Source organism: Argiope bruennichi, chromosome 9 (genome assembly GCF_947563725.1).
Source record: "Argiope bruennichi chromosome 9, qqArgBrue1.1, whole genome shotgun sequence".
NCBI lineage: Eukaryota > Metazoa > Arthropoda > Arachnida > Araneae > Araneidae > Argiope > Argiope bruennichi.
In genome coordinates this window covers 56,991,321-57,017,612 of record NC_079159.1, presented here as the reverse complement: position 1 = coordinate 57,017,612, position 26,292 = coordinate 56,991,321, and the positions used below count along the sequence as shown (strand labels likewise).

Below are 26,292 nucleotides of genomic sequence, written 5' to 3'. Positions count from 1 at the left end.
GATTTATTAAAAATAATTTTATTCACAAATTAAATAAAATTTTGACAGAAAATTTCATGAATTTTAGAAAGATAAAAGAATTGCAACTTGCAATGTAGAAGTGCTGTTCTGTAATATAAGATATACTGATGTTTTGCACATATACTAAAAATACATGAATGTGCCATTACAAAGTAATATTTTATAATTATAGTTCTTTAATTTGAAAAAAAAAAAAATGTATAAACTAACTTTTTTAGAAACACAGATAATTTATTTTAAGCATATATAAAATAAATATAATTTAATGACTAGTTTGTAATAATTTATTAAATACTGAATTCTTTGCAACAAACACCATAAAACTTTATCAATTATATATCAAAGCAATTCTTTATAACCAAATTTACATCTTAAGAAAAATGTATGAAGATATTAAAGAGTGGGAAATATTTAAATCAATTGAATAAACAAATCTATATTATATTAACCATAGAATACAATAAAAAATTGAAATAAATAAAATAATTAAATATTTAATAATAAAATATATCTTAATTTACCAGGAAAAATAGAAGTTGAAACCAAAGATAATGAATTATAAAAATGCATTATATATTCTTACATTAAACTAAACTACAAAGTTTACATTCTTAATAGACAGCGTTAAGCAAAATATTAATCAGCACCAGATTTCCATCATTATGAAATAAAAAAACTTCAATCTATTGAGGTGCAATCAACACTAATGGTCTTTTTCATAATTTATTTCCTTTTGATTCTTTACATGCATTGAGCAATTGTATAGGTAATGTAAAGTAGTTTTCTTTGATTTCAAATTTGAAGACTATAAATTATTTCTAGGTTATGTTTTTTCTTAAAAAAAAAAAAAAAAAAAAAAAAAGATGAAATGCTTTAAAAATGAGGCACAACATAATGTAGTCTCTAAGGAATGTGAAAAGAATTTTTAATGATTTCAAACCCAAATTTTGTCTGTATAATTAAATATATATTCTGACATTTCAAATTTGTATATACTGTCATTACTAATACTTACAGTATCACTATCAGTTTAAATATTCAGAACTACAGACCAGTGATAAAAAAGATGCATTATGTTTAGAAAACTGAGCATACATCACATTTTTCTGGTATATTATCAAAAACTGATGAATAATAGCCTTTTAATTCTCTTTTAAATTACTGTATCTCTGAGTAATTAAAATAGTGGCTCTTCCGTCAGAATACAGGCACAGATGAGTAAAATCAGCCATTTTTAATATAAAAAGTTAAATTAAGATTTTTTTAAAAACTCATACATAACATGAAATTAATTCCAAATTTCTAGAAGTGATAAAATCATTTAACTTTAAATAACTTACAACCATATAGCATTAAATGTCCTACATTCACAACCAAATGCCAATACAAATGAACTTTGCTCATAAAATTTTATGAAGTCCAATAATTCTCAACATATTTCTTTCACATAACTTTGTTAATTAGAGTCTACTATTTTTCTTAACTTAATTTCATTCTTGATGGTATGATATTTTCAGCAAATATTTCACAATTTTAAAAGCACTAAGAGGAAATGATAGAGCAATTACAGATACTACACAGACTAAAATTTAAACTTTTAAAAGCACCATTATTTTGACATTGCTAGCTACAATAGTTTTTACTGTATGGAAATAAAATAAGTCACATGAAGAATATTGTTTGTGTTTAGCTTAATAGATTATATAAGAAAAATACTTGAAAAAAATATTACAGCAAAATTACTTAAAAATAATTTGCAATAATATTTGTGAAAGAAGATATAAAATACTCAATAAGTATAAAAATTAAAGCAACAAATCTTCAAATAAAAAAACATGGCAATTTAGAAAACATTGGATAAAAAAAAGAGCAAACATTTGTTAAAAAAAATACGCCAGAAATATTTAAAATATTACACTTCATGGTACAAGAAAGCAATAATTTTTTCATTCCTTTATACATTCACAATTTTCCTTAACAAACTAACTAGAATAATAATAAAAAAAAAGAACATGAAACAAAGGATTGCATAACCACTTTTTCTTTCAAATAGAACATAAATATTTCTTTAAATTTTATAAGCAATTTCTCTAGATTAAAAAATATTTGATCTTAAGAATTAAATTACAGCTGAAAGTATAATACAAAATGAAATATAACTGTATATAACAATACATTTTCCTCAACATTTTTTTTTTTTTTATCACAGCAGTTTTTCTTGTGCAAGAAATGTGTAGAAATATAAAATCAGAAGCATGCACAATTGCTTGTTTAAATTTTTAAATATCTAGCTCGGTTGAAGCTTAGCCTTATATACAGTTCATTTACTTTGATTATGACAAAAGTAATGCTAAATTTTTAAGACAAGGATGATATTCCAAAATAAAGACACTTCAGTGCTACAAATGAATAGATCATAATCAGCAACTAATGAAGCATTAAATTTATATGGAGATTCCAATTGTATTGTATTAAAAAGGCATTGTAAGAGATATGAATTTTTTCTAAATGAAAAATATAAATAATGGAAATAGAATCCAGAATGAGAAATAAATTAAAAAAAAAAGTACTAAAACAAATGCAACAAAAGGATTTAAAACTTTTCAACAGAAAAGTTTAATAAAATAGAATTTACAAAAAATATGATTTCTGTAAAAAAATATTTTTTTTACACATAATCAGAATCAAAAAACTGTTTTTCAGTTTGCTTACGCAGAAGTGTTCGTTCAATCAGTTTTTTAATTTCTGATACAATGAATACTGAAGATGTTAAAGCTACAAGCATCAGAATATCTGAAATGAGAAAAAAGTAGATTTAAATTTGTTTCAGATGATTTCTTAATGCTTCTACATAATTGAGTACAAATAAATGGATTTGTAAGTAATGGATATATTATAAATTAAATAATACTCAATACAAATACTAACCTGATATAGGTAAAGCTTCTGTTTGAAATATCCTTTGCAATGGTGCAAAATAAATAACTAATAACTGACCAATCACAGATCCAGTCACTGCTAAGAGAAACATTCGGTTGCTATAAAATCCAATAGTAAATATAGATTTTATCTGTTGGGGGGAAAAAAAATAAGTTATCAGTCTATTCAACTCAACACTGAATATATTTTTAAGAAATAACTTCAATTTATGTTATGAATATTTGATTTTTACAAGAGGGATGGCTTGTCTATTAGAGCTGCAGTCCCTTTAATAATATTTTTTTTAAAAAAAACTTTTTTTCTCTGTTTGTGCTGAGATTTAATGATCAACAAGAGCAACATCAAGCAAACTAATTATAATAAAAATGGAGAGAGAAAACAGAAATGAATCTTCAGGATTGGGGCTGCATGCCAACTGTCCTAGAAAGTAATAAAATTTGTTCACAGTATATTGAATATGTATTTACTCATTGGGCACTCCTTAAATCAGAAAATAAATGAGACTTCTATCTCCTCAAATTTAGAGGTGGCTTAATTAAAGTTTCTTTAGCTCAGCTTTGGCACTTGGCTAACTATTACCTCATATAAATTTGCTCTCACTTTTTTTTCTTTTGCTTTTGCGTTGTCTCATTCTCTATGGTTGAGTTCATATTTTTTAGATAGAATTGTATTTGATATAATTAATAATCTTTTTTCTATTGTTAAAAGTCACTCATTGAAATATTATATATATATTTAAGTAATATCAAATATTAAAAGAAAAAGAATACCGATTTTTAAAATTGCAATTTAATTGTATTCATTTGATTCATTTTTCATAGCCTTGTTTTGTTTCTAAGTTGATGAACTATTGTTGTTTACCAGATCAATATGAATTAAATCAATATTCTAAAAACTTTGCAATACATTCCAGCCCATTAATATAAATTAATATTGATAATTTTTATAAGGTACACCTTCAGTTGTAATGACAGATGCAATGAAAACCTTTTTAAACTTATTAAGAAACTAATGAAAAGTACTGACAGTTCCAGAAACACATTTTTCATAATTTAATGTTTTCTATAAGAATAGGGAAGGATCTTCAAACTGAAACCCTTTGTCAGCAACAATAAATGTGACATTTAGAAGGTATTAGGGAACATAAAATAACACAGATTCACTTCATATCATTTTCATAAGAGAAATATCTTGACTTCAATTTTAAGTATAATTAATTCGGCAATTAGAACTGCCTAAACATTTCTATATCCTTATCTCCCTTTAATATCCTAAATAGAAAATTATTACAAAGGATATTTAACAGCCAAATTTTTTTAGTTTTTGTCTTCACATTGATGTACTTTAAAAATAGCAGGCAATAAATACATTTTAACATAGAACAAAATTCAAATCATTAATGTAATCTAAAATAATATAATCTAAATATCAATTTTAGAAGTTTTCTCAATTTGAACAATTTCGTAAAAGGAAACTATGCAACTAATGTGAGAATGAGAAATAAATAAAGGTGGAGAATACGTAAAGCAAATAAATAAACGAGGAAAAATTAAAGAAAAAAAAATATATTTATCAGTTAGATAGAACAAGGGACTATTAATGCAAAGAAGGAATTAATGCTGCTTTAATATGCTAGTTTCAGTATATTACAGGAGTAAGGGATAAACTTATCAAGACTTAAAAACTTAATAAACTACAGAAAAATTCAGTTTCGAAATTTGAATATACCTTACATAAGTTTTTTTTTTTTTTTTTTTTTTTTTACATAGTAGTTAGCAGATTTTTTTGCATAGTTTAAGAAGTAAATAGCATCAATGAGCACATTACATTCAAACCAAAGTGTCAATATGTTTCAGAGCAATAATAAATAAAAGCAATATATGCACTAGATACCCTTCCAGAATTTGTTAAGTGAATTTTTCAAAACAATTTTAAGATAAGCATACTTTCAAATAGGAAATTTTTCATCTATAAATGTATTATTAAAAAAAATTATGTTGTCACTTAAACCTATTTAATATTATATTCTTGAAACATTAACATTCTAAAACAAGTTCCATTCTTCACTACCTAAAATTCAACTGAGTTATAAAGTTTTGAATATCACTATCTTACAGATAAAGGAATATAATCTATTCAATGTATGGTTTTTCCTCAAGGCATCTGCCGACTGATTTCAAATAGTGATATTCAAATCTTTATAACTTGTTCAGCTATAGTCACAGTACAGTGGAATTTTTCTTTGTTCAAATTATTAATGTTCCGAAGAATATTTATGGCTAATAGGACTGAGGAATTGCATAAAAATTTAGACTTTTCTAATTTTTTTAGTTGCATTATTTAAAACATTTCTCCAATTGAAAATATATTTCTGTTATTAAATGTTTAAAAATTAACTACAAAGCCTCCATTAAAGTGGACACTTTGTAAAAAAATATTATATATAAAATATAGTATATTGTAAAAAAAATATATTTAGATGTTTATATATGTTCACAAGAAAATTAAAATCAAAAGATATTTTTGAAAATCCAAATTTTAGTCATTGCATTTGAGATACTTACTTGAGATCTACAACTGAGAGCATTAAACATATCAAAGAAAACAAAGCAAGTGAATGTCATAGTAGTATCTCTTCTAGTGACCATCATATCACTCATCTGAAAGAGGGCAAAGAAAGAAAGATTTCAGTGTCATTATCAATATTTCAAGAAATAATACTGGTTAAAAGTGGCACAAGTTTACTGGATTGAAATTTTCAAACATAATGAGTATTTTGAAGTGCATAATAATATCAATTTAATAAATTTTAAAAAGTACTTAAACTTAACCATAATTCATCTTGGACCTTCTAAACTGCCTACCTTTAGAATTTATTCCTTAGTAAAATCATTGATTTTTCAATACATTTTCTTGAAAGTCTCCAAGTAAAATAGACTTTGGATAACAAAAATTTGATATGTTAAATAAAACTCTTTTCAACTTCAGAAGGTCACTTCTCAATGTTGAAATATCATATAAAAATTAGTTATTAAAGAGTTCACTAACAATACAATAAAAGTTCCACAACTTTATTACAATAATAAATATCTTTATAACAAAATGAATGAGCTTAATTGATTTTCAGTATATTAAAGAATACTCTTACTATCAAATTAATTTTTATTATTAACATAATGTAAATTATTAATAAACATTTTTGCAATACATAATATAAACTGTTAAAAAGTAACACAAACTAAATGACACTTAAAAGTAAATAATTCTTATAAATAAAACATAACAGTATAGAGGCATTAATTAAAGAATCCTAAATAAAGGTAAAAGTTGTTGACTTGCAATATATTCCTAGAAATAAGGGGAATTTAATAAAATCCACATAATTAGAATCTAACAAAACATTTAAGTTCATAAAATATTAAAAATTAAAGTACAAATGAAATATTAACAACAGCTTTTCATTCTTAAGACAATTCAAACATCTACGAGATTTATAGAAATTTAAAATAAATACCTCTCTCCTAAATATCCACATAGTTCCAGTAATAATGATGAGAGCAGAGAGAATAACATTTACAATAAGCTCTCTAGTGATCATAGGTTCTTTTACATTTCTTGCAGGCTGTTTCAAGACATCATGATCAACAGGTTCAACACCCAAACTGAAAACCAAAAATATTGAAATTAAACTGTGAAGAAAAATAGACTTTCACCAAAAAGTATTTACTGACAAAGTAAACAAAAGTTACATCTTAATACACCTGTCAGTGTACATTATTTTATGAATAATATATATAAAAAAGATGCTTAGGTCATTGTTGAATTGAAATTAACACTAAAAAGATTTCTCAATAAAAAAAAAATGACTAAAAGCTTAAAATGACTCCTGCTATAGATTTGCATGAAATTTTTAACAAATGGAAAAAGATGCCTTTAAAGTTTTCTTGCAACAAAACCCCAAAATGACATATATTAAAAATATATTCTAGTATAAAAGGTAAGCAACATTAGAAAAAGAAAATATATACAAAATACATTATATGACCTAAACCTGGCTAATTGTGTTTTTCGGCACTGAAATTCACTGGGTCACGAATATACCAAAATTTTCATCTTAAAATGCATTAATATATTTAACAGAATTTCATCATACAAATACTTTTAATTTTTCACTTTACCTTTGAGCAGGAGGGCCATCCATTATGATGTTAATCCACAGAATTTGCATGGCATTCAGTGGGTTAGGAATATGCATAAAAGTGGATAGAGCAACTAATGACAAGGCAGCAATACTCCTATAAATACATTGTATTTTATTTGGTAAATATTTTGGATATCAGGATTTAGTGTAGGTCCCCCCGCCAAAAAAAAAATTATTATTATTATTTCAATTTCATACATACGTGCTGAGTTGAAATCGAACGAAATTTCTAATGTTGTAAAATATCCCTTTCCCTTCTTCTATGGCTGCCCTATAACAATAAAACATTCTTTTAAGTTAAAAATATATTCCAAAGACTTTTATAGTTTAAGTGCTTAACAATTTAACTTACATTATAGTAAAAAAATCATCATCTACTAATATCATATCTGCTGCTTCTTTGCACACATCAGTTCCAACTTTTCCCATTGCAATACCAATGTCAGCTTTTTTCAAAGCAACTCCATCATTCACACCATCTCCTGTCATGCCAACAATAGCACCGTTCCGTTGCAATGCCTATTACAAAACACATAAACATTGGAAAAATATTTTTTAGCAAAAATAAATAAAAATAAAAGTACTAGTCATCTAGTAACATGGTTTCAAAAGCATAAAATTATAATTTTTCAAGATCTAAATAAGATATTGCAAAAAAATTTAGAAACAAAATGTTGCTTGCTGTACATAATGTGTCAATAACATTGAATTAAAATTTAACTTTAAGAAGAACTTTTAAAATGATCCTTGAGAATCAAAATAATTATGAGCATTAAATTAACTTAATATTCACTTGTAAGACTAATGAAATATGAAATAAATACTATCTAATATTTGTGATCTTGCATCCTAAAACCAGAATTAACACTAATACATTAAGTACTGAATTGAATTAAAGAATTTTTTATATGTTAGTAAATTACTGCATACAGATTAAATTGAATAGAACAAAAGCTATTTTATTAAAATGTTGTTATATGTTTTGGATTTTCTTATGAAGAACAGTAATAGAAAAAGAAAATATTAATAAAAATATTAGAATAAAATGTTAAAACAATACCTTAACAATTCGCAATTTATGGCCAGGTCCCACTCGATAGAAAACAGAGACAGAATGTATTATATGAGCAAGTTCATCATCATTTATAATATCCATGTTATCACCTGATAAACAATTGCTTCCAACTGCATACAGACCAACTCGAGATGCTATTGGTGAAAGAAATGTTAGAATAATATTTGCATATGAATAGAATATTTTAAGTACTAGGAAAATATATTACCAATAGCACAAGCAGTGTCTTCAGAATCCCCAGTTAGCATTTTAACAGACACGCCACTTCCATGAAGAGTTTTTATGGCTTCTCCAACACCAGATCTAGGAGGATCCAATATGCCAACCATGCCCAAAAATAAAAGGTCTTCTAATGAATGACCACATGCAAATGACAGCACTGAAATAAAATCACATCAATATAGTGATCAAAATTTTAAAAATATTCACAATTTTGATTGGTCTTTCATAAAATTTAAACTTTGTATGAAAAAGTTTATTAAAAATCAGAGGTTAAGAAGAAATTGATAAATTAACAAAAGAAATGTGATTACAAAAAAATATCTGATTTTGAAAAGTTTTATCTCAGCAGCCAAACAATTTACAGCATTATTGTACAAATCATTGTAAGGCGATCATTTTAAAGCTTTATTTATTTGATCAGGTATATGACTAGACACTTTATTTGTTAATAGAGATGTGTATGAAATATTGATTCAAACATAATGGCACAATGATGTATCGACTATAAATGCCAATACATCATTATGGCCGTTTTTTCATTAATACATCATGCAACAGAGCTTTTCATCTTTGCTTCTCTCTCCTGATAACTTTTCTCAAGAGCTATATGAATGATCAAGTATTTTTCCTTTCAAAATCAGAAATTAGGATGTAGCAAAGAAAATTTATGAATTTTCAAAATTTATAGCTATCTTTAAAATGCTATATTTGAAAGGTGTATCAAAGTATGAAACAGTAATCAATTTTAAATCATTTCATTTTAAAAAATATTTGAAATTATTAAAAAGTATTAAATTTACAAACCTCGTAATCCTTTTCTTCCCATGTATTGTGCTTCTTTCATAAACTGTAAATGAGTATCCTTTGACAAAAGAACAGGAGAGCCATGATAACTATATTTTGTACATTTAGGAAGTACTATTTCTATTGCTCCTTTGACAAAATATTTTTCTGTACCCTAAAAAGTAAAATACTATTGACATTTAAAACAAAACAGAAAAGAACAAGATATACCACAAAATCACATTAATTTTAACTTACCAGTCCAAATCGTGGAAGACATTTAACAGCCATAAATTTATGTTCAGAACTAAAAGGAATTTCTTGCAATCGAGTAAAACGCTCTCTAACACCAACCATTTCCAACTAAAATGTGTAAAGAAATTAATCATTTCACAGAGAAGAAATTTCACATTGATAAAGTAATTGTTTTATAAATTAAATTCCCAAAGCAATGATTTCTTAGAAAATTTTTAATAAAATCTTGGTTTTAACCCTCTAAATATCCAAACTGGTCTTTTTTATTGTTCAGGTTCAGCTCAAAAGAACATTTTTTTTTAAATATATTTTCTTAAAATTCAATGGCTAATGTTTCCTGGCCAACCAAAGTGATTACAAATTCTTTAAAATAGGGTTTTGCTACTTTAAATATTAATATCTAACAACTTCAAGTTTAAGATCATACTAAAATACTATTTGAAAAATTACTGGAATGGAATTGGAATGTAAAATAGAATAAAGAAGGAAAATGCTTAAACCATATGACAATGTATTTTGTACTTTAGGTGCCCTTTCCAATCACAACTGAAGGATAGCCATTAAACACTATAATTATACTTGACCTATAATGTGATTGTAAGTTAGATAACTCTGCATAATATACTCTAAATCCATGCCCAAGAGCCAAACAATCTTAATGAAGTAATGGGCTACCTTCCCTCCTAAGCAAAGTTATTTTAGTGTGAACAGCATCAACTTGGTCCACAAGAATTTTGACAACAATGACAATTTAGACCCCTTTTACATTCTCCTTGCACTAAACTGTGATAAGTAGTCTAGCCAAATTGTCATGAAAAGTATTAATATATGAAAAAATAATAACAGCAATTTTATTGGCTTAAATTGTTGACTGGCTATTCAAACAAGGTCTTTAAGTTTGTAAAAAAGGTCATACATACTTTGTGACTATTAAACAAAAAAATTACCATGTCTTATTTATAGCAAATTAATCAACTAAAAAAATCGTTTCTCTAAGAAACTTTACTCTAAGCAACTTAGTTTAGGAAATATTCAATAAAACCTGACATTATATCACATTTCATTGAAACTATCTTAATCACTTTTCAAGTCACAGACTTAGTTTTGAGTTCAAACTGTAGCAAATGTACTTTAATTTATATATGCAATGTTTTTGTAATATAAACCGTTTAGAAGATTGTAAAAAAAAAAAAAAAAAAAAAAAAAAAAAAGCCATAGAAATGGTAATAAGAAAAATCAATGATTTTCAATACCAAGTGGCATGCATTGTATAGCCAAAATTTAAATCTTGGATTTTACTATCCCAAGTTTTACACTAATAAGATTCCAAAAAATAAAAATTATCCAATCTCTTATACATCAAACTTTATCTGGTGGCTTTACTGGAGAAAAAATAAATATTGTAGGTCACTATATTGACCATTAAATATGATACATATATAACATTTTAAAATATTAAAGAAATTGAAATAAAAGTACTACAACACTTGGGAATCTTATCAAATGCAGTAAGTAAGACAGTGTCTAATCCTATTAAATAAATAAATTTTTAAAAAATCATTTGTTCTAATACAGAATAGAAGTAAATTTTTACACTCTAAGTGATTGTTTTATTTTATGCTTAGTTCATAAATAAAATTTTTCTGTTTGTATGTTTTTTTAGATTTCATGAACAAAATTTCCTTAATATTTTGTAAATTAGATTTACATATCAAGATATGGTTTGTCTGCTTTAGAAGCTTATTCCAAAGAAATTAAAAATACTTTAAATGGCCACTATGAGAATTAAGGCCTAGTTCTTTCAGTCTTAAGCTAATTCCTTCATAAAATTTTATAGAGAAATAGAAAGAAAGAAAAAAAAAATGAACGAAATATAGAAAATTTCTTAAACATACAATGCTTAAGTACACATTTTTAATTTGAAATAATTTTACTATCATAAAATATTCTATCCCAACAACATAGATATAAAGAAGAATTCAACAACCCATCAAAGCAATAGTAATTAGTAGCAGTTATTATAATTCAATGACACAATTCGTATTTACTATAGTTATGAGATAGAATATACATGTATGAGCATATAAATAATTATTAGACACAGTAAATGCTATCCATAACCAAATTTCGAATGATAATACTACAAAATAAATTTTAAACATATCTATACCTTTCTGGCAACAGTAATCAAAGCACCTTCAGTTGGCTGTCCTCTAAGTTGATCACCTACAATATCAGCATTATTGCACACACATCCAGCCTAAGAAACAGACAAAGATTCAGATAATCTATCACAGAAAATATTTATTAACAAAATAAAAAGCAATAATTATTGTACCTCAATAACAGTCCTAATGGAATTCATTTGTTGTGCATGGTTACCACTTTCCATAATGTTCACTTGACCAGGTTCTGAATATCCAACTCCACTAATCTATAGAAACATCAATATATTTCATATTCATTAATTCAGCAATAAATTTATGAACATAAAGGCTATAATATCTGCACTTCATCAAACTTCAACCATAATTCATTTAACTAGATGTAGAAAAGTAACAGAAAAATAATACAAATGAAATCTACCCACAATTTCATTTTAAGGAATAATTTTATTTAGGCACAAAAGGATAACAAGAACTATACGCTATGGCATGCAAAAGGAAAAGAGAGGTTACATAAATATCTTTATTGCCAAAAAGCTTCTTAAAACTACTGTCCTCAAACCAGTATCAGAAGGTGAAATTAAAGTAATAACGTTTGTGTTTGTTGGTGTCACTGCAGTTATGGTTCATTTTGATGATAGAAGAAACAATATAATTCAAGCATTCAATAGCAAATTGATTCAATATAAATAGCTAAAAGAAAACATGTTTAAAATCACTATGATATCATGATTACATAATAATCTGTCTACATAATTTTAGCCAATTTTAAATTACTTGCATTTTAAGCTGCAAAAGATTTTTTTTTTTTAAATTTAAATGCAATTTCTGAAAGAATATTCACTATCCTTAATTTAAAAATTAAAAGAAAAAGAATATAATAATTTCATTAACATCATTTTTATTTTTAGAATGAGACAAATCACTATTTAAAACCTTTCAAATAAAAACAAACAAATTAGAAGAGATATATAAATAATAAGAAAATATTTAATTTTTTTACTTCAAAATTTGAATTGCCTATATATCTTTAAATTTAGAAAGAATCCTAAATATTTAAAAGCAGAAAGTTAGTTTATTACCTCAGCATGATACAATTCAGATGTGACTACAGTTGTTACAGTCATTTCATTTTTTGTTAAAGTCCCAGTTTTATCACAACATATGACATTCACACAACCTAAAAAGTAAACAAAACAAAACATTTTTTTATGTATTTTGTATATTAAAATAATAATATCAATGATTTTTAATTAGAAAATTCAACTGATACAGGTTTTACTAACTAAATACTCTATTTGCAAATTCAAAAAGAGAAAAAATCATGTACAAATAACATTAATACTACACATGTAATTCACTATCATTTGACGAGGAGGAGCATAAAGCAAAAATATAAATAAAATTTAAACATCAATTTTCAATTTTTACTTTTTAAAAAGTTTTCATCAGTAAAATCAATTTTTACTTTTATTCTATAAACTATCCTTGAAAAATAATCTAATTTTTTTCTACCTTAATACTATACTAATTTTAAAATTAAATAACACTAAAAAGAATCATCCTAAGATATGAGTTTTTTTTTCAAAACTTCGCACAGGAAGAGAATCCAAATCAACACATTTATATATTATCTGTAAATCAATAAATTCAGATTCTATGAATATTTTCACAAGTTTATTTCAATAACTGCATTTATTAATAATTCTTCCTCTGTTTTTCTGTCAAAATCAAAATTTATTTGGATAAACATTTTATTTCCTTAAAAAATATTGCTTGCTCTAGATATTTTTTTATTCATTTAATAAAATTTTAAAAATATAAAAAAAAAGTGGCCATACAATAATGAGGGAGCTGAAATTCAACTTTAAAAAATTTGCAACCAGATTTAGTCTAAAAGCTGTACCAACCACGAGATTCTTATTTATGTACATGTATGTAAGACATGTTCGTGCTTCTAACTTTTGATATAAACTACAAATTTATCCTGTATATTTAGTTGACATAGTTCATTTGCTAAAAATATTATAAAAACCAAGATTTCCACCTTAAATTTAAATTTGCCATATGCAAACATTTAACAAAACATTATCCTCAATTTTCTAAGCATTAACCATACATTCTCTAAGAAATTGCTAATATATTTATCGGATTTAACTCCGAGCAATTTTTTTTCTGATATTATCTAATGAATGTAATTAACAAAGAGAATGCTGATAATTTAAGCACATTGAAGGACTCATAATACTGCTAATCTGACAAATCAATGCTATTTTATGAAGTAAAACACTTAGTCTAAAGACTGCATTTCTTAGGAAGATGAACTAGCTAAACCAGATGCATTAATGATGCCAAATAAAATTTGTAACAGAAATTGCAATTTCTGTAATTTTTTTGACTAATTAATAAGCTTAACTGACAGTGCAGCATCATATTGCAATTAATAATGAATATTGGAACTAAATAAAAAATTTTTTTACATAATTCAATTACCTAAAAGAAAGAAAAAACATTTTATGGTCATACTTTATGATAAAAGCATGTCAGAGAAAATTTAAACAAATTTAATAAACTAAATATTAGATTTATTTATTAAAAAAATAAAAAGGGTAATTACAATACATAGAATAAACATGAAAATAATAAACTTAGGAAGTATAACAAATATTTAACAGATTTGCTAAACATAATATATACAGAGAGACTAGCCAACAGAAAGTATATAAGATGATTAGTTAAATATTTCCATATGACTATTGATAAATACAATGAAAAAAATTCCAGATATGGATTTATAATTTCAGAGAATTTTATTAAAAAGAAACTCAAATTGTATACAAAGATAATATTTATGATTAAAAAGTACCTAGAGTTTCAACAGTTGGCAACTTCTTTATAATAGCATTTCTTTTGGCCATTCTCATCACACCTAAAGCAAGAGTAACTGTCACTACAATTGGTAATCCTTCAGGAATTGCAGCAACAGCCAGACTAAAACAAATTAATTATAAAAATTGATAAGTTAAAATCTGAATGAACAATATCAAAAAAGATTAAATTAGCTTACATCAAAAGGTAAAATAATAAATATTAAAATGAATAATAAATAAAAATGTAATCACTCATTAAATCTTTGATGAACTTATTTTTAACACCACTTAATTAGGTGACAATTTGTGATCCAATTAAGAATGATCCACTAGACATTAAGGATGTTTAAGGAGTGTGCATTATTTTTCTACTAACAAAAATAAAATTAAGGATGAAGATTTATAAACTTGAAGGAAATGAAATATTTTAAAATACAACTCTGATTGGCTGAAATATATATTATTTAAAAGAATATTTAAAACGAATACAAGACAAATTTTCAATCAACAGTGGTTTTTATAGTGAAAAATCATGTTTTTATGTTTTTCAGTTTTACACAGTTTCTAAAGCAGTAGGATTTCTTTGATGAAACAGTAGTACAATGTTTATACAATTACAATGAAGTTGTAAATTTTTGCTTAATCATTAAACAAATAAATGTTTAAACATACAATTCAAATATTTTTGACATATATTATTTTAAACTACATTTTTGCTATTTTTCATTATCTTTATATTTAGAATGCTAACCCATAGCACCAAGAATTAAAGTTTCTCAAATTTCTTTAAGAAAAAACTCACAGCTAAAAGAAGTAATAGAATTAATGCTCAAGAATTTATTGCTTGACTTACCTCACACCAATGTTAAACATTTCCATTAAGGGTCTGCCTTGAATCCACCCAACCAGCATGATTAAGCCAATAATACCAAAAGAATAGAAAGATAATTGCTTCCCTAAAGTATCCATACTGATTTGAAGAGGGGTTTTAGGAGACTAGAAATTATTAAAGAATTATCAAGATCAAAATGTATTATCCAACATTATTATAATATTACATTTACATATAAATTTATCACTGGTGTTAAAATATTAATAATAATATAAAAACATTTTGAAAAGGAATTGCAAAAACAGTATCAAATATATTACTCAAAATTATTACAATGTTGTATTTACATATAAATTTAGGTAACAGTGTAATATTAGTGATAATACTATAAAAATATCCATAACACAATCAAAGCTTGGCCAAAAATTCATTAAATTTCTGAAACAAGTTTATAAATACTTCTAGGCATCAGAAAGAGGGAAGATTCCTAGCTTGGCAGAGATTATTTAACAGACAACTCAAATGTGCTCTCCATTTTGGAATGATATATATATCCAATTACTAGTTTTTCTAAACAAATGGGCATGAAAAAAATTTTAAAAATCAATCAATTATATTTATTGTGGAGATCACCCATTTAAAGTGATAAGGCAACAATAATAACACAAAAGCCTTCAAATACAGCGTTAATTTTTGTTAGCATAAAATAAATGAACTAACAAAATTATAATCAGCAGGAGTGGTCTCCTTAAAAGCTTCTTGCATACTCTAAAAAAAATTTTATTCTCCCTCCACTTACAAAAAATAATGGATTTTAGATTATGCTGCAAATATCTTGCTTGGCACTAGTGAATAATATTTACAAAATATTGATCATTAGCATCTTTATTGAATTTATTGAGTGATTCTTTGTAATTAAACCCCAAAATTGAATTCATGTTTTAGACCCATTTCTCCAAATTGAAACTAAAATTTAAACAGAGCTGCAATTTATCAGCTCTGTTTATAATTTATTATGTTTTTCAAACGTGTTAAAATAAAGTATTAATTTTAAGAGGTTAAAGTAAACAAATCATGTTAGTAATACATTTAATAAATTGAGATTCAGCATCTGTTTTAATGGATGTCTTTACAAACAGGATGGATCTATATACATTGTTTTTTCTTCATTATTTATAAATAACATAAGACAAGACATTAAACACCCAGACATTAAACATTTCACATCAATATTAAAAACATAATGAATTAAAATTTTTCATAAGAGCATGTAAATTTAACCTTATTCACTTTCCCATCATATAAGCAGGTGAAGTTGTTACTGAAATATTACTAAAGTTAAAAACAGATTTCTGATTCACCTATTATAATAAACTTCAATTCCTGGTTGCTACAATCAAAACGAAATGTAAAATATGTTAAAGTTTTCAATAAAAGGAAATAAATAATTGCTCTGTTAAAAAAATTGATGTAAATAATTCATAAAATTAATTCATTCATTTTAGGAAAAACTAAAGTTCTGCAAGTTATTTCAAACAGAAAAAATTACATGTAAATTACAATTAAATAGTCTTTAAACTTGACTTAAGCTATTTCTCTTTAACATAATTCTAAACTCTCTTCATTCAGAACTAAAACATAATATTTTTAAATTTTATCAATTGAAAATAAATCATATATATTCAGAGGATGCCTAAAATTTCAAAATCTTTCATTTCATCATATTTCAGAGTTTACATTATTTGACAAGATACCTGCATTTATATTATTTTAAATTTTACATGCAAGAACAGATACCTCTTATAATTTTGATTGAAATCCTAAATAAGATCAATAGATTTCTTAAAATCTTTTCAATCTAAATTTATCAAAAAAGAAAGAAAAAAATTACCTCTTCAGCCTGCATCATTTTGAAAACTTCTCCAAATTCAGAGTTCTCAGCAGTTGAAATAACTATACCCTATACAAATAAAAATAACATTAATTTTTTGAGTAGTTTTAAAGATGTTTCTAGTGCTTAGAATAAAATGTACATCAACATTATTATTTTAAAATCAAGTAAAAAATACACTAACTTTTCCAACTCCACACCTAACAAGTGTCCCCATAAAAGCAATATTATGCCTGCTGGGAATTCCATTTGTTTTTTCCAAAGGCTTTGTGACTTTATTTGATGGCTCTGTTTCTCCAGTAAAACTGCTTTCATCAATGGAAAGATCCGTAGCCTACTGAAAATATACTTAATTAGGCATATATTTAAAAACTCCAAAATATATATTATACATTAAATTAAAAAAGGAAATTTTACAGTTTTATTGCATGAATTTTCAACATTCATATGTAAATATAATTAAATTTTAAAGCAATTTAGATAAGTGACATCAAATCAAATTATCTGAATCTTATAAGAATGATAAAAGATTGAAATTTAAATATCCTTTTTTTGTAATGTGCCTTTCCTAGATATTTAATATTTCCTCCTTACAAAACGAGTAAAAATTATTTTGCAATAAATTATTTCAACATGTTAAAGAAAAGTAAGGAAGAAAAATGTCATAAGAGAGATACCAAATTTCACAGAAGATGTTTAAATTTAATATGTTTTAAGAAATCCTTTATTTAATCTTCCGAGTAGCAGAATCAATGTTTTCTGTTTGTTCCTTAAAAGCAGATAATTTGTATTTTTATGTATATTTTATTAAAATGCCCAGGGATAAACTTAAGATTTAAAATATATTATTGAATACAAAAAAAGTTCTGTTTAGTCATTTTCAAGGCTAATTTTTTAAACATGAAACTATCAAACTTTAGTTAGGAACACATTACCTCAAAGAGACGTAGATCAGCAGGAACTCTGTCACCTATGCTAAGTAATACAATATCACCTGGAACCAAATTCTTTGCTAAAAACGATTCTTGCCTTCCTTCTCTAAGACTATAAAATGCAAGAAAGTTTTACATGTAATAGTATTTTCTAAATAATTGACAAAGATTTGATATTTTGACAAAAAAAAAAAAAAAAAATTATTCTGTCTTTTTGAGACAGATTTAGAAGTACTTCATACCACACTTCAATTAACAAATAGAACAAAATGTTAAGCTTTTTATTAATTTATTATGGTAGGTATTAATAGGTATACTTACCATGTACAAGTTGGAGGTACAAGTTTATTAAGTTCTTCAAGTGATTTTTCTGACCTATATTCCTAATAAAGAATATTGAATAAACATTTTGGGCATCATAAACTGAATAGTTAATCCTCACTGAATTTATATTTCATTAAAAATATAAACACATTACAAACAGACAGATATCAAAATATTTATATATTTACCTGAACAAATGCTACAGTCACGACTATTACAATTGCCTGTAAAATTTTTTAAAAAGTCTGTTTTAATAACCATAAAGAATGTTTTATAAGAGCATGTAAAAATCATAGTAAAATAAAATAATACACAATTTTTAAATATCACTCTATAAAAGTCTTTATACATTGATTTTATTACCAAAATAGTCATTCTGAAATAAAACTAGATTTCTACAAATTTATATCAAAATAATCATTTTAAACAAAGCAATATAAATAACATGAGTGAATGATTCTTAAAATTTTCCTCCTAAAGATTCCATTGTACACATAACATTAATTCATTCTAATGATGCAAATATGAAAAAATTTCATTGTAAATGTTTTATTTCATTTTAATAATATGCAATAAAATGAAAAAAAAAAAAAATTGCTTCTTCTGCTCTATCAAAATAATCTTCGTCTTTTCCTTTAGGTCAGAGAAGAGGCATCAGCATTTTTTTTTTCATGTGAAGCTAACACAATTTTTTATTATTCATTGAACATTCAATACTTTAAATGATAGATGAAGTAATCTGCTTTCCCTTTAAACTTCCAGTAAAATATTTTTATGGCGTTTTTTAATTCAGTCAACATGTGTAAAAAGTGTAGATTGATTATTAAGGCAAAACATTAAGATAAATGGCACTGATAAACAAAAGCAGTTATAGATCTTTTCCTCAAATTATATAAAAAGGAGAAACCCTTTTATTAAGATAATTTTTTGGAAGTCAAATTAAAGTTCCTGCATTCCATAATTTAAATATTTAGAGCTTAATTCTTAAGGGGAGATTTGTATAATTTTTTATTTCAAAAAAAGCACTTTTACTTCTCTGCATTTGTTTTATTCCAATAAATGAAGCAAAATCACAAATATTGTATAATATATAGCTCCTCACTATTCAATGGAAACAATACTCATATTATACTTACAAAATGACTATTACTTTCATCAATATATTATTTAAAACTTTTTTCAATGAAAAATCATAAGAGGATAATTATTTTTGTCTTTCTGCATTTTAATAAGTAATAATTATGTTTCTTATCCACTGTTATTAATTAAAAAATAAATGACAATTATATAATACTATTAAAGGTAAAAACTGAGATTTTAGTTTTATTTTTTTTTTTCTATGGAAAACACTTCAGAAATGTGCAAGAAATTAAATTTTTTTACAAATTAAAACCAAAAACCTTAACATAACAAACAATTTACTATTTTTCTGTATTATCAGCATTTTAAATATAATGTAGCATAAGTTTACTGTAAAATAAAACTTAGCAAATATAAATGAATAGAATCAATTCTAAAATTTTGATTATTAAATTCTGACACTTTTTATGCTAAATATTTGAATTTTCTAAGAACCATTTGGCATTACTTATCTAATTTGTCTGCACAGTAAATAGAAATAAAGGAGAGAGGCAAAAAGAGAGAGAGGCTTTCTAAATAAAGTAGGAAAGATGGTCAAGCCCAATTAAAGTAATTTTTAATGCATAAAAATTTCAAGATTGCTTAATGGAATAAAGTAATATTTGAGCATTAAACAATATTTTCTCCTAAAGAAGTAACTGTTTATTTATTGTCTTTCAGACTTTCATTCAGAATTCTCAAGTGTATCTGTTAAAAAAACTTAAGAATATTAGTAAGTTCAATATTCTTAAGAATAAGAATATTGATAATATCAATATTTTTAGAAGAATATCAATATATATATATAGCCATCCCTTCTTCTACAGCATTAAAGAAATTCTTACAGGTCTGCAAGAAATTCCAAAAGAATAAATACAAAACAATTTAAATGGTGAGTAACAAGTTAAAACATATTATAATAAAAATTTTAATATTAAAATTCAACTTACAGCTGTTATACTAAAGGCATCATCAAATTGTTGCATACAAATACTAACTAATGCAGATGCAAGTAATAAAACAATGAGAGGATTTTTGAACTAAAAAGATGAAAAAGAAATATATTAAGAACATTTTCAAATAGTTTTAATTTTTATAGTCTACTAATACAGATTTTAAAACATGCAACAAATTATTTTAATTTTTAAAGTGAAGAGATTTAAAAAACAAAACAAAATGAGGTATCTGGTGAATTGAGGAAATTAAATCACCATTTACAGAATCATCTCTAAATGATATCATTTATCTGAATTGAAACAATATAAAGTTAATGAATATGAAAATAACTACAATAATATATTCAAAATGTTTTTAAGAATGATCATTTTCAGTAAAATTCAGTACTTGACTGTAATTTTTATACCTAATTCATAGTAAAAAAATTTTATAAATAATCCTAAACTAAATGAAAATTTTTAATCAAAAAATATGTACTAATTTTTAAAATGTTTGAGCTATCAATTTTAAAACGAAGAATAAAATAGAAAAAACATCTTAAAACATGACAGTTTCCATAAACTTTTTATTTAAAAAAAAAAAAAAAAATTAATATCTCTTTTAACTGAAAGTAAGACTTCCAGTAATAGCTTTGGGATATTGAAAAATCACTTTTGTAAATGAAATAATCAAAATAAAATTATAGCAATTTTAACAAAATACATATTAGAACTATATAAAATTTTATAAGTTATATGAGATTTCTATACGATTCAAACAGAAATATTAAAAGAAACATTTTGCAATTAATTCACATTGCATATATCTCTTCTAAACAAATTTTGAATTATTTTAAAATATAAGTAAATACAAGAACTTCTTTAAAAATTTACTAAGAAGCAAGTACCACAATTTATAAATCAAATATATACATACTTGTTCTATGTATTTTTTCCATAATGGCTCTTCTTGTGTCACCTCAAATTCATTGTAACCATAAAAGGACAACCTGTGATTCGCTTCTTGCCAGGATAAACCATTATGAATATCTGTATTAAGTAAAGTTGCCACTTCTTCATATGATCGGCGACAGGCTTCATCAGTTCGCAGGTGACGCATTCCTCTTTCGTCATTAGCTTTTTTCTGCAAAAATAAATGCATTTAACTAATTATGTATCAATTAATTCATGAGCATTTTTATTTTCTTTAAAGTATTTAAACTTAATAACATTAAATATATTTTTGATATACATAAAAAATATTTTTAAAATTAAATGTATACAAAAGAACCTAATATGTGTCGCACAAAGAACTCAACTATGTGTCAAATCATATCTTCATATTAATATTTATGCCTATTACAGATGCAAGATTCAATAGTTTAATGAGTTCTATAGACAAATTAAGCTATTGAATATCTACCTGTAGCCAATTTTACATAAAATAAGTTATTTTTATGTTAACCAATTTTATTTAAAATAAAGTTAGTTTATTTTAAATGTTTAAAATATTAATTTCACTAAAATTCTTTCAGAATTATAAGGATTTTTTTTATTAAGTAAATACAATGCGAAAATAGATGTGTTAATTTGAGAAGGAAAAAAACAACAATTTTTATGGTTTGATTTACTCATTATTAGTTAATTTATAGACATGTTAACCATATCTATTTCATGTTCATTATTATATATATTAACATTGATATTTACATATTATATTGAAGTTTGTCAAAACAACTAGCTTTAGTATAAAAAAAATACTTTGAATTCCTTATTATTATTATTATTTTTTCATAAAAGTACTTGGAGTTTACTTGTTCAAATAGTTTTATTTACACTGAAGTTTCAAATATATAATAATGAAAAATATAAAAGTAAGGGACAATGACACTCAAATACTATTTCAAATATTAGATACACAACAAAATTTTTATGACTCGAATAATTTCCACAAAACTAAAAAAATATTGATTGCTACCATATATAAATACAACTAGATAATTCAATGTTTTGCCAATTCTGATTCTTTCTTTTTTTTATGTATGCACCTTTACTTTACCTACCCACAAATAAAATATAAGAAATACAAAAAAATTTAACAAATTGCTTTGGCAAAAAATATCAAAAGTTGAATTATTTATTAATTTCGGAAAGAAAGATTTATGTCAATCAATAAAAAATCGACTCTATAATTTGAAACCTATTTAGATCGATTTTAAGTAAAAATATCAGAAAAATTTAAATTTATAAATGCAGAACTATAAAATTACAGCAAAAAATAAAAATCTATACACATGGGTTTCAAATAACTACATGTATATTAAAAATTTGCTGAAAGAACTGTACCTACAAGAATTACAATGCTCCCTATGATAATTAGATGCAATCTAAATGACCACTTGGTTCCTTATAACGCACTGAAATTTTTAATATGCATGAACTAATGAGACGCGATTCAAAAAGTAAACAACACTTTTTAATACGAATGACGTGTTTCATAAAAATTGTAATCATATACTTTATTCAAACACATTATCTTTAATAAAAATTACATACCAGTCAAATGCGATAATAACTGGTGTTGACACCAGAACCACAGGTGTTAATAAATAGAAACTGATCTCATCAATCAAAGAATAATAGCATTCTTTAAATTTTTTACTAGTATAAATAAATGAAAATCCTTGATTTATGACCTGGCTTTTCAACGTGGCACACAGTTAATAAAATTTTCGCAAACTTGAATAATTTAAAGGAATAGCAGCGTGAGGAAAGATTCCACATTTACGCTTCACTACATATTCTGAATCCGTAAGAGTGTTATCCTACTTCGATTAGGATTATTATCACATAAGCTAACCCTGTACTACGATCTCCGACCGGCACTTGCTTTGACAGGATATTGAAAGGGCTACTACGTCATAAGAGCGAAGAGGATTGCCAATTCGCCAAATATGACGCCAAATTTATGCTGTTCAGGTAGACAGTTTCGAATTATTCATTTATAAATAATGATGTATCCCAAATCAATCGTTAAGAAGTATACGTTTTCTACATTCTGTTACCTATACACCAATAATATAGTGTATTAAATTAGCATCACCAAACACTGCAATTTATGTTTGTTTACCTTTGCCAAGTAAAGCGTGGTGTCATCTGGCGGAAATAAAAGAAACAAAAATATAAGTTCACGAAAATTACGTATTTTCTGTAGCGCATGTTAGTAGAATGCAAATGGAGAAGAGAAAAGTGATTAAATAGTGCTTGATATTGGCAAAGTGGTATATTTGGAAATGGAAAAAAAAAAAGAAAAAAGATTTATTTATATGCTTGCAGATATTTAATTAAGAAATCCTCTAAAAGTACTTTTCGAATAATTAAGAATGCAATCACTGTTAAATCCACTGTTAAAAATAGCAGAAAATCAAATATGTATGTAAGGAGTCTTTATTTTCGGAACGACTGAAATCAAAATCTGACATAAAACTAGTTATACTTACAAGACCAATGATAACAAGAGTTAGAATAACAATTCCCCATATAGAAATGGTTGTTATTATAAGTCATTGCGTTTTTAAATTATTACGTTTATATGCATGAGAAAAAGAAAAAGAGAAAAAAAGTACGTCGTTCGGAAGCATACGTAATGTTGATTTCGAATAGTAGTTCATTTTCAGAGAAAGAACAGGAGCTGGATAATATAAAAATCTGTATATATATTTTTTGGCCCTATGTGCATAGATTACAAACAGAAAACGATTATCTTCTCTAATAGTCGAGCTCTTACTCTATAATTCAGAAAAAGCAATAAGTAGCCAACTACTAATTTTCACTGCTTCGGACTGACTCGTCTCTTATTCCTGACATCGAAATAAGATCGACTACTTCCCTATTCAAAATGTAATATGTCCCCCAATACCACGATTTGTCTTTTCCTTTTGTTGCACATAAAACTGTATTTTATACTTTCCGAAAGAATCAAAAACCTTCCTATTTATTTTATTAGTCCCCAAGTATCACTTAATACCCTTTGTTTGGTCTATTAATTAATATAAATACATCTGCTGAAAGCAGACAGCATTGTTCCTATGACAACCATTATTAACTGATAGTCAATCTGATGATAGTGAAGACCATCAAGCATTACAATATCTTCGATAAGAGTTTGGTCAGAAGTTTTAATTATTTTAATGACCCGCAGAATTAGGGATATTTAAGGACAGTCCTAATTATTTGGAATCGTGGTTAGATGACAAAGACAATAAGTAAGCTTGTAACCTCCTTTTGAAACTTACGCACTACTCTAACTGCGGGACATTTAACTCAGAAGGATTTACTGTGCACCAAACCTACTAAACATGGTGGTTCTTCGGTAGAACCGAGTTTCGAACATGGAACCTTCCAGTTTAGAAGTCACACCTAACCAGAAGGTTATTACGACCCTGATCAGTCAATCTGGGAACATATTGGTTACTTCATATGACGTATTGTCACAGTTTTATGCATACATCTGCTAGTTCAGCTGTATGAAGTATGATGACATCATCATGAAATTTAAAAAAATGCTGATCGCAATGTAAGAAATAAAATATGAATATTCCATCAACATTGCATTAAACATGACCAAGTTACATAAACTCATCATCTATCAAAACTGATTCGGTTCGAAACTACGAATCTTCTCGTTTTGTGTTCGAGTGCATTTTTCCCTTCATAATAGAATAAGTACATCGTTTGACTTTATAAATTGAATCGGATCCATCAATAAAAAACACTTAATTCTACCCATGTGACCGATTTCTATTTCAGAAGCTCAACTTTGGTGCCAAGGAGAAGGAATATATATCATTACTTTACAAGGTCATTCTTTGTGAAAACTTTTGAACCGATTCGGACAGTCTGACTTGGCAACTTCCATCTTCTTGTCCCCCTTTTTTTTACAACTAGCTGGATTTTGTGTTCTTTTTCAAATAACTATTAGCAGCAGTTAATCATTTTTTTTTTTTTTTTTTTTTTTTTTTGCTATAGTAGAACTCGGTATTCATATCTTAGCAAACGTTTAATATTTCCTATAACTTGGAACTTGCATCCACAACAGATTGCACAACTCTTTTCTATGTTTGTCCGTATTCCAATCCCCAATAATTTGTTAGGCTATAGATTCTGACGAATCATATTGTTATAATTATTTTCAAATTATGTTTTCTAAAAAAAAAAAAAAAAGCTTTTGTGACATAACGAATTTTAGTATTAAAAGCTTTTTTTCTATACCAGAATTCATAAATATTAAATTGCAGATGAAATTTTTATTTTTGATAAATCTATAATATAGTTTTTTTTTTCGTACCAATTATCAGTATACTTATTTTCATAAGTTCATTAAAGTCAAGTAGTCCCTTAATATTTTTTGAGCAGTATATGGTTGCGAAAATAAAGTAACCCTAATTTAATTATTGTTGAGTTCCGTTATTTTATTTGACAGATGTATAAAAATACTTTCATTTTGGTTTTAAGACTTAATTACCCAATTTAATATCTGATCATCGAGCCTTGGAATATTTCATTTATGAAACATAGATCAATCAAAATACAAAAATTCTGGCGATTTTTTTTTTTTTTTTTTACATAATTGTAAGTCGTGAAAATGAAGAAATAAATATATAATATATAGTATGAAGTAATAAACATTACGATATATTAAGATTCTTATCGTAAAAACTAATAACG

The 26,292-nt window shown here is 25.4% G+C and overlaps 1 protein-coding gene across 3 annotated transcripts in view; it reads right to left on the bottom strand.

The window, feature by feature from the left end:
• The window catches only part of LOC129984662 (calcium-transporting ATPase type 2C member 1-like), a 104,882-nt gene continuing 78,590 nt past the window's right edge, over positions 1-26,292 (bottom strand). For 2 of the 3 annotated variants that reach the window (XM_056094587.1, XM_056094588.1), the window contains exons 2-24: positions 21,503-21,709; positions 20,581-20,670; positions 18,700-18,735; positions 18,509-18,570; positions 18,191-18,299; positions 17,440-17,589; positions 17,256-17,324; positions 15,386-15,528; positions 14,529-14,653; positions 12,745-12,842; positions 11,836-11,931; positions 11,668-11,757; positions 9,501-9,605; positions 9,264-9,417; positions 8,446-8,616; positions 8,223-8,371; positions 7,515-7,681; positions 7,365-7,433; positions 7,140-7,256; positions 6,476-6,623; positions 5,526-5,621; positions 2,950-3,091; positions 1-2,814 (exon numbers count right to left, since the gene is read on the bottom strand). In XM_056094587.1, the coding sequence (XP_055950562.1) occupies positions 2,690-2,814; positions 2,950-3,091; positions 5,526-5,621; positions 6,476-6,623; positions 7,140-7,256; positions 7,365-7,433; positions 7,515-7,681; positions 8,223-8,371; positions 8,446-8,616; positions 9,264-9,417; positions 9,501-9,605; positions 11,668-11,757; positions 11,836-11,931; positions 12,745-12,842; positions 14,529-14,653; positions 15,386-15,528; positions 17,256-17,324; positions 17,440-17,589; positions 18,191-18,299; positions 18,509-18,570; positions 18,700-18,735; positions 20,581-20,670; positions 21,503-21,709 (2,718 nt within the window). In that variant the 3' untranslated portion in view covers positions 1-2,689. Of the gene's footprint in view, positions 2,815-2,949; positions 3,092-5,525; positions 5,622-6,475; positions 6,624-7,139; positions 7,257-7,364; positions 7,434-7,514; positions 7,682-8,222; positions 8,372-8,445; positions 8,617-9,263; positions 9,418-9,500; positions 9,606-11,667; positions 11,758-11,835; positions 11,932-12,744; positions 12,843-14,528; positions 14,654-15,385; positions 15,529-17,255; positions 17,325-17,439; positions 17,590-18,190; positions 18,300-18,508; positions 18,571-18,699; positions 18,736-20,580; positions 20,671-21,502; positions 21,710-23,121; positions 23,458-26,292 lie in introns of those variants that run through there. The other variant, XM_056094589.1, reaches the window with a different exon arrangement.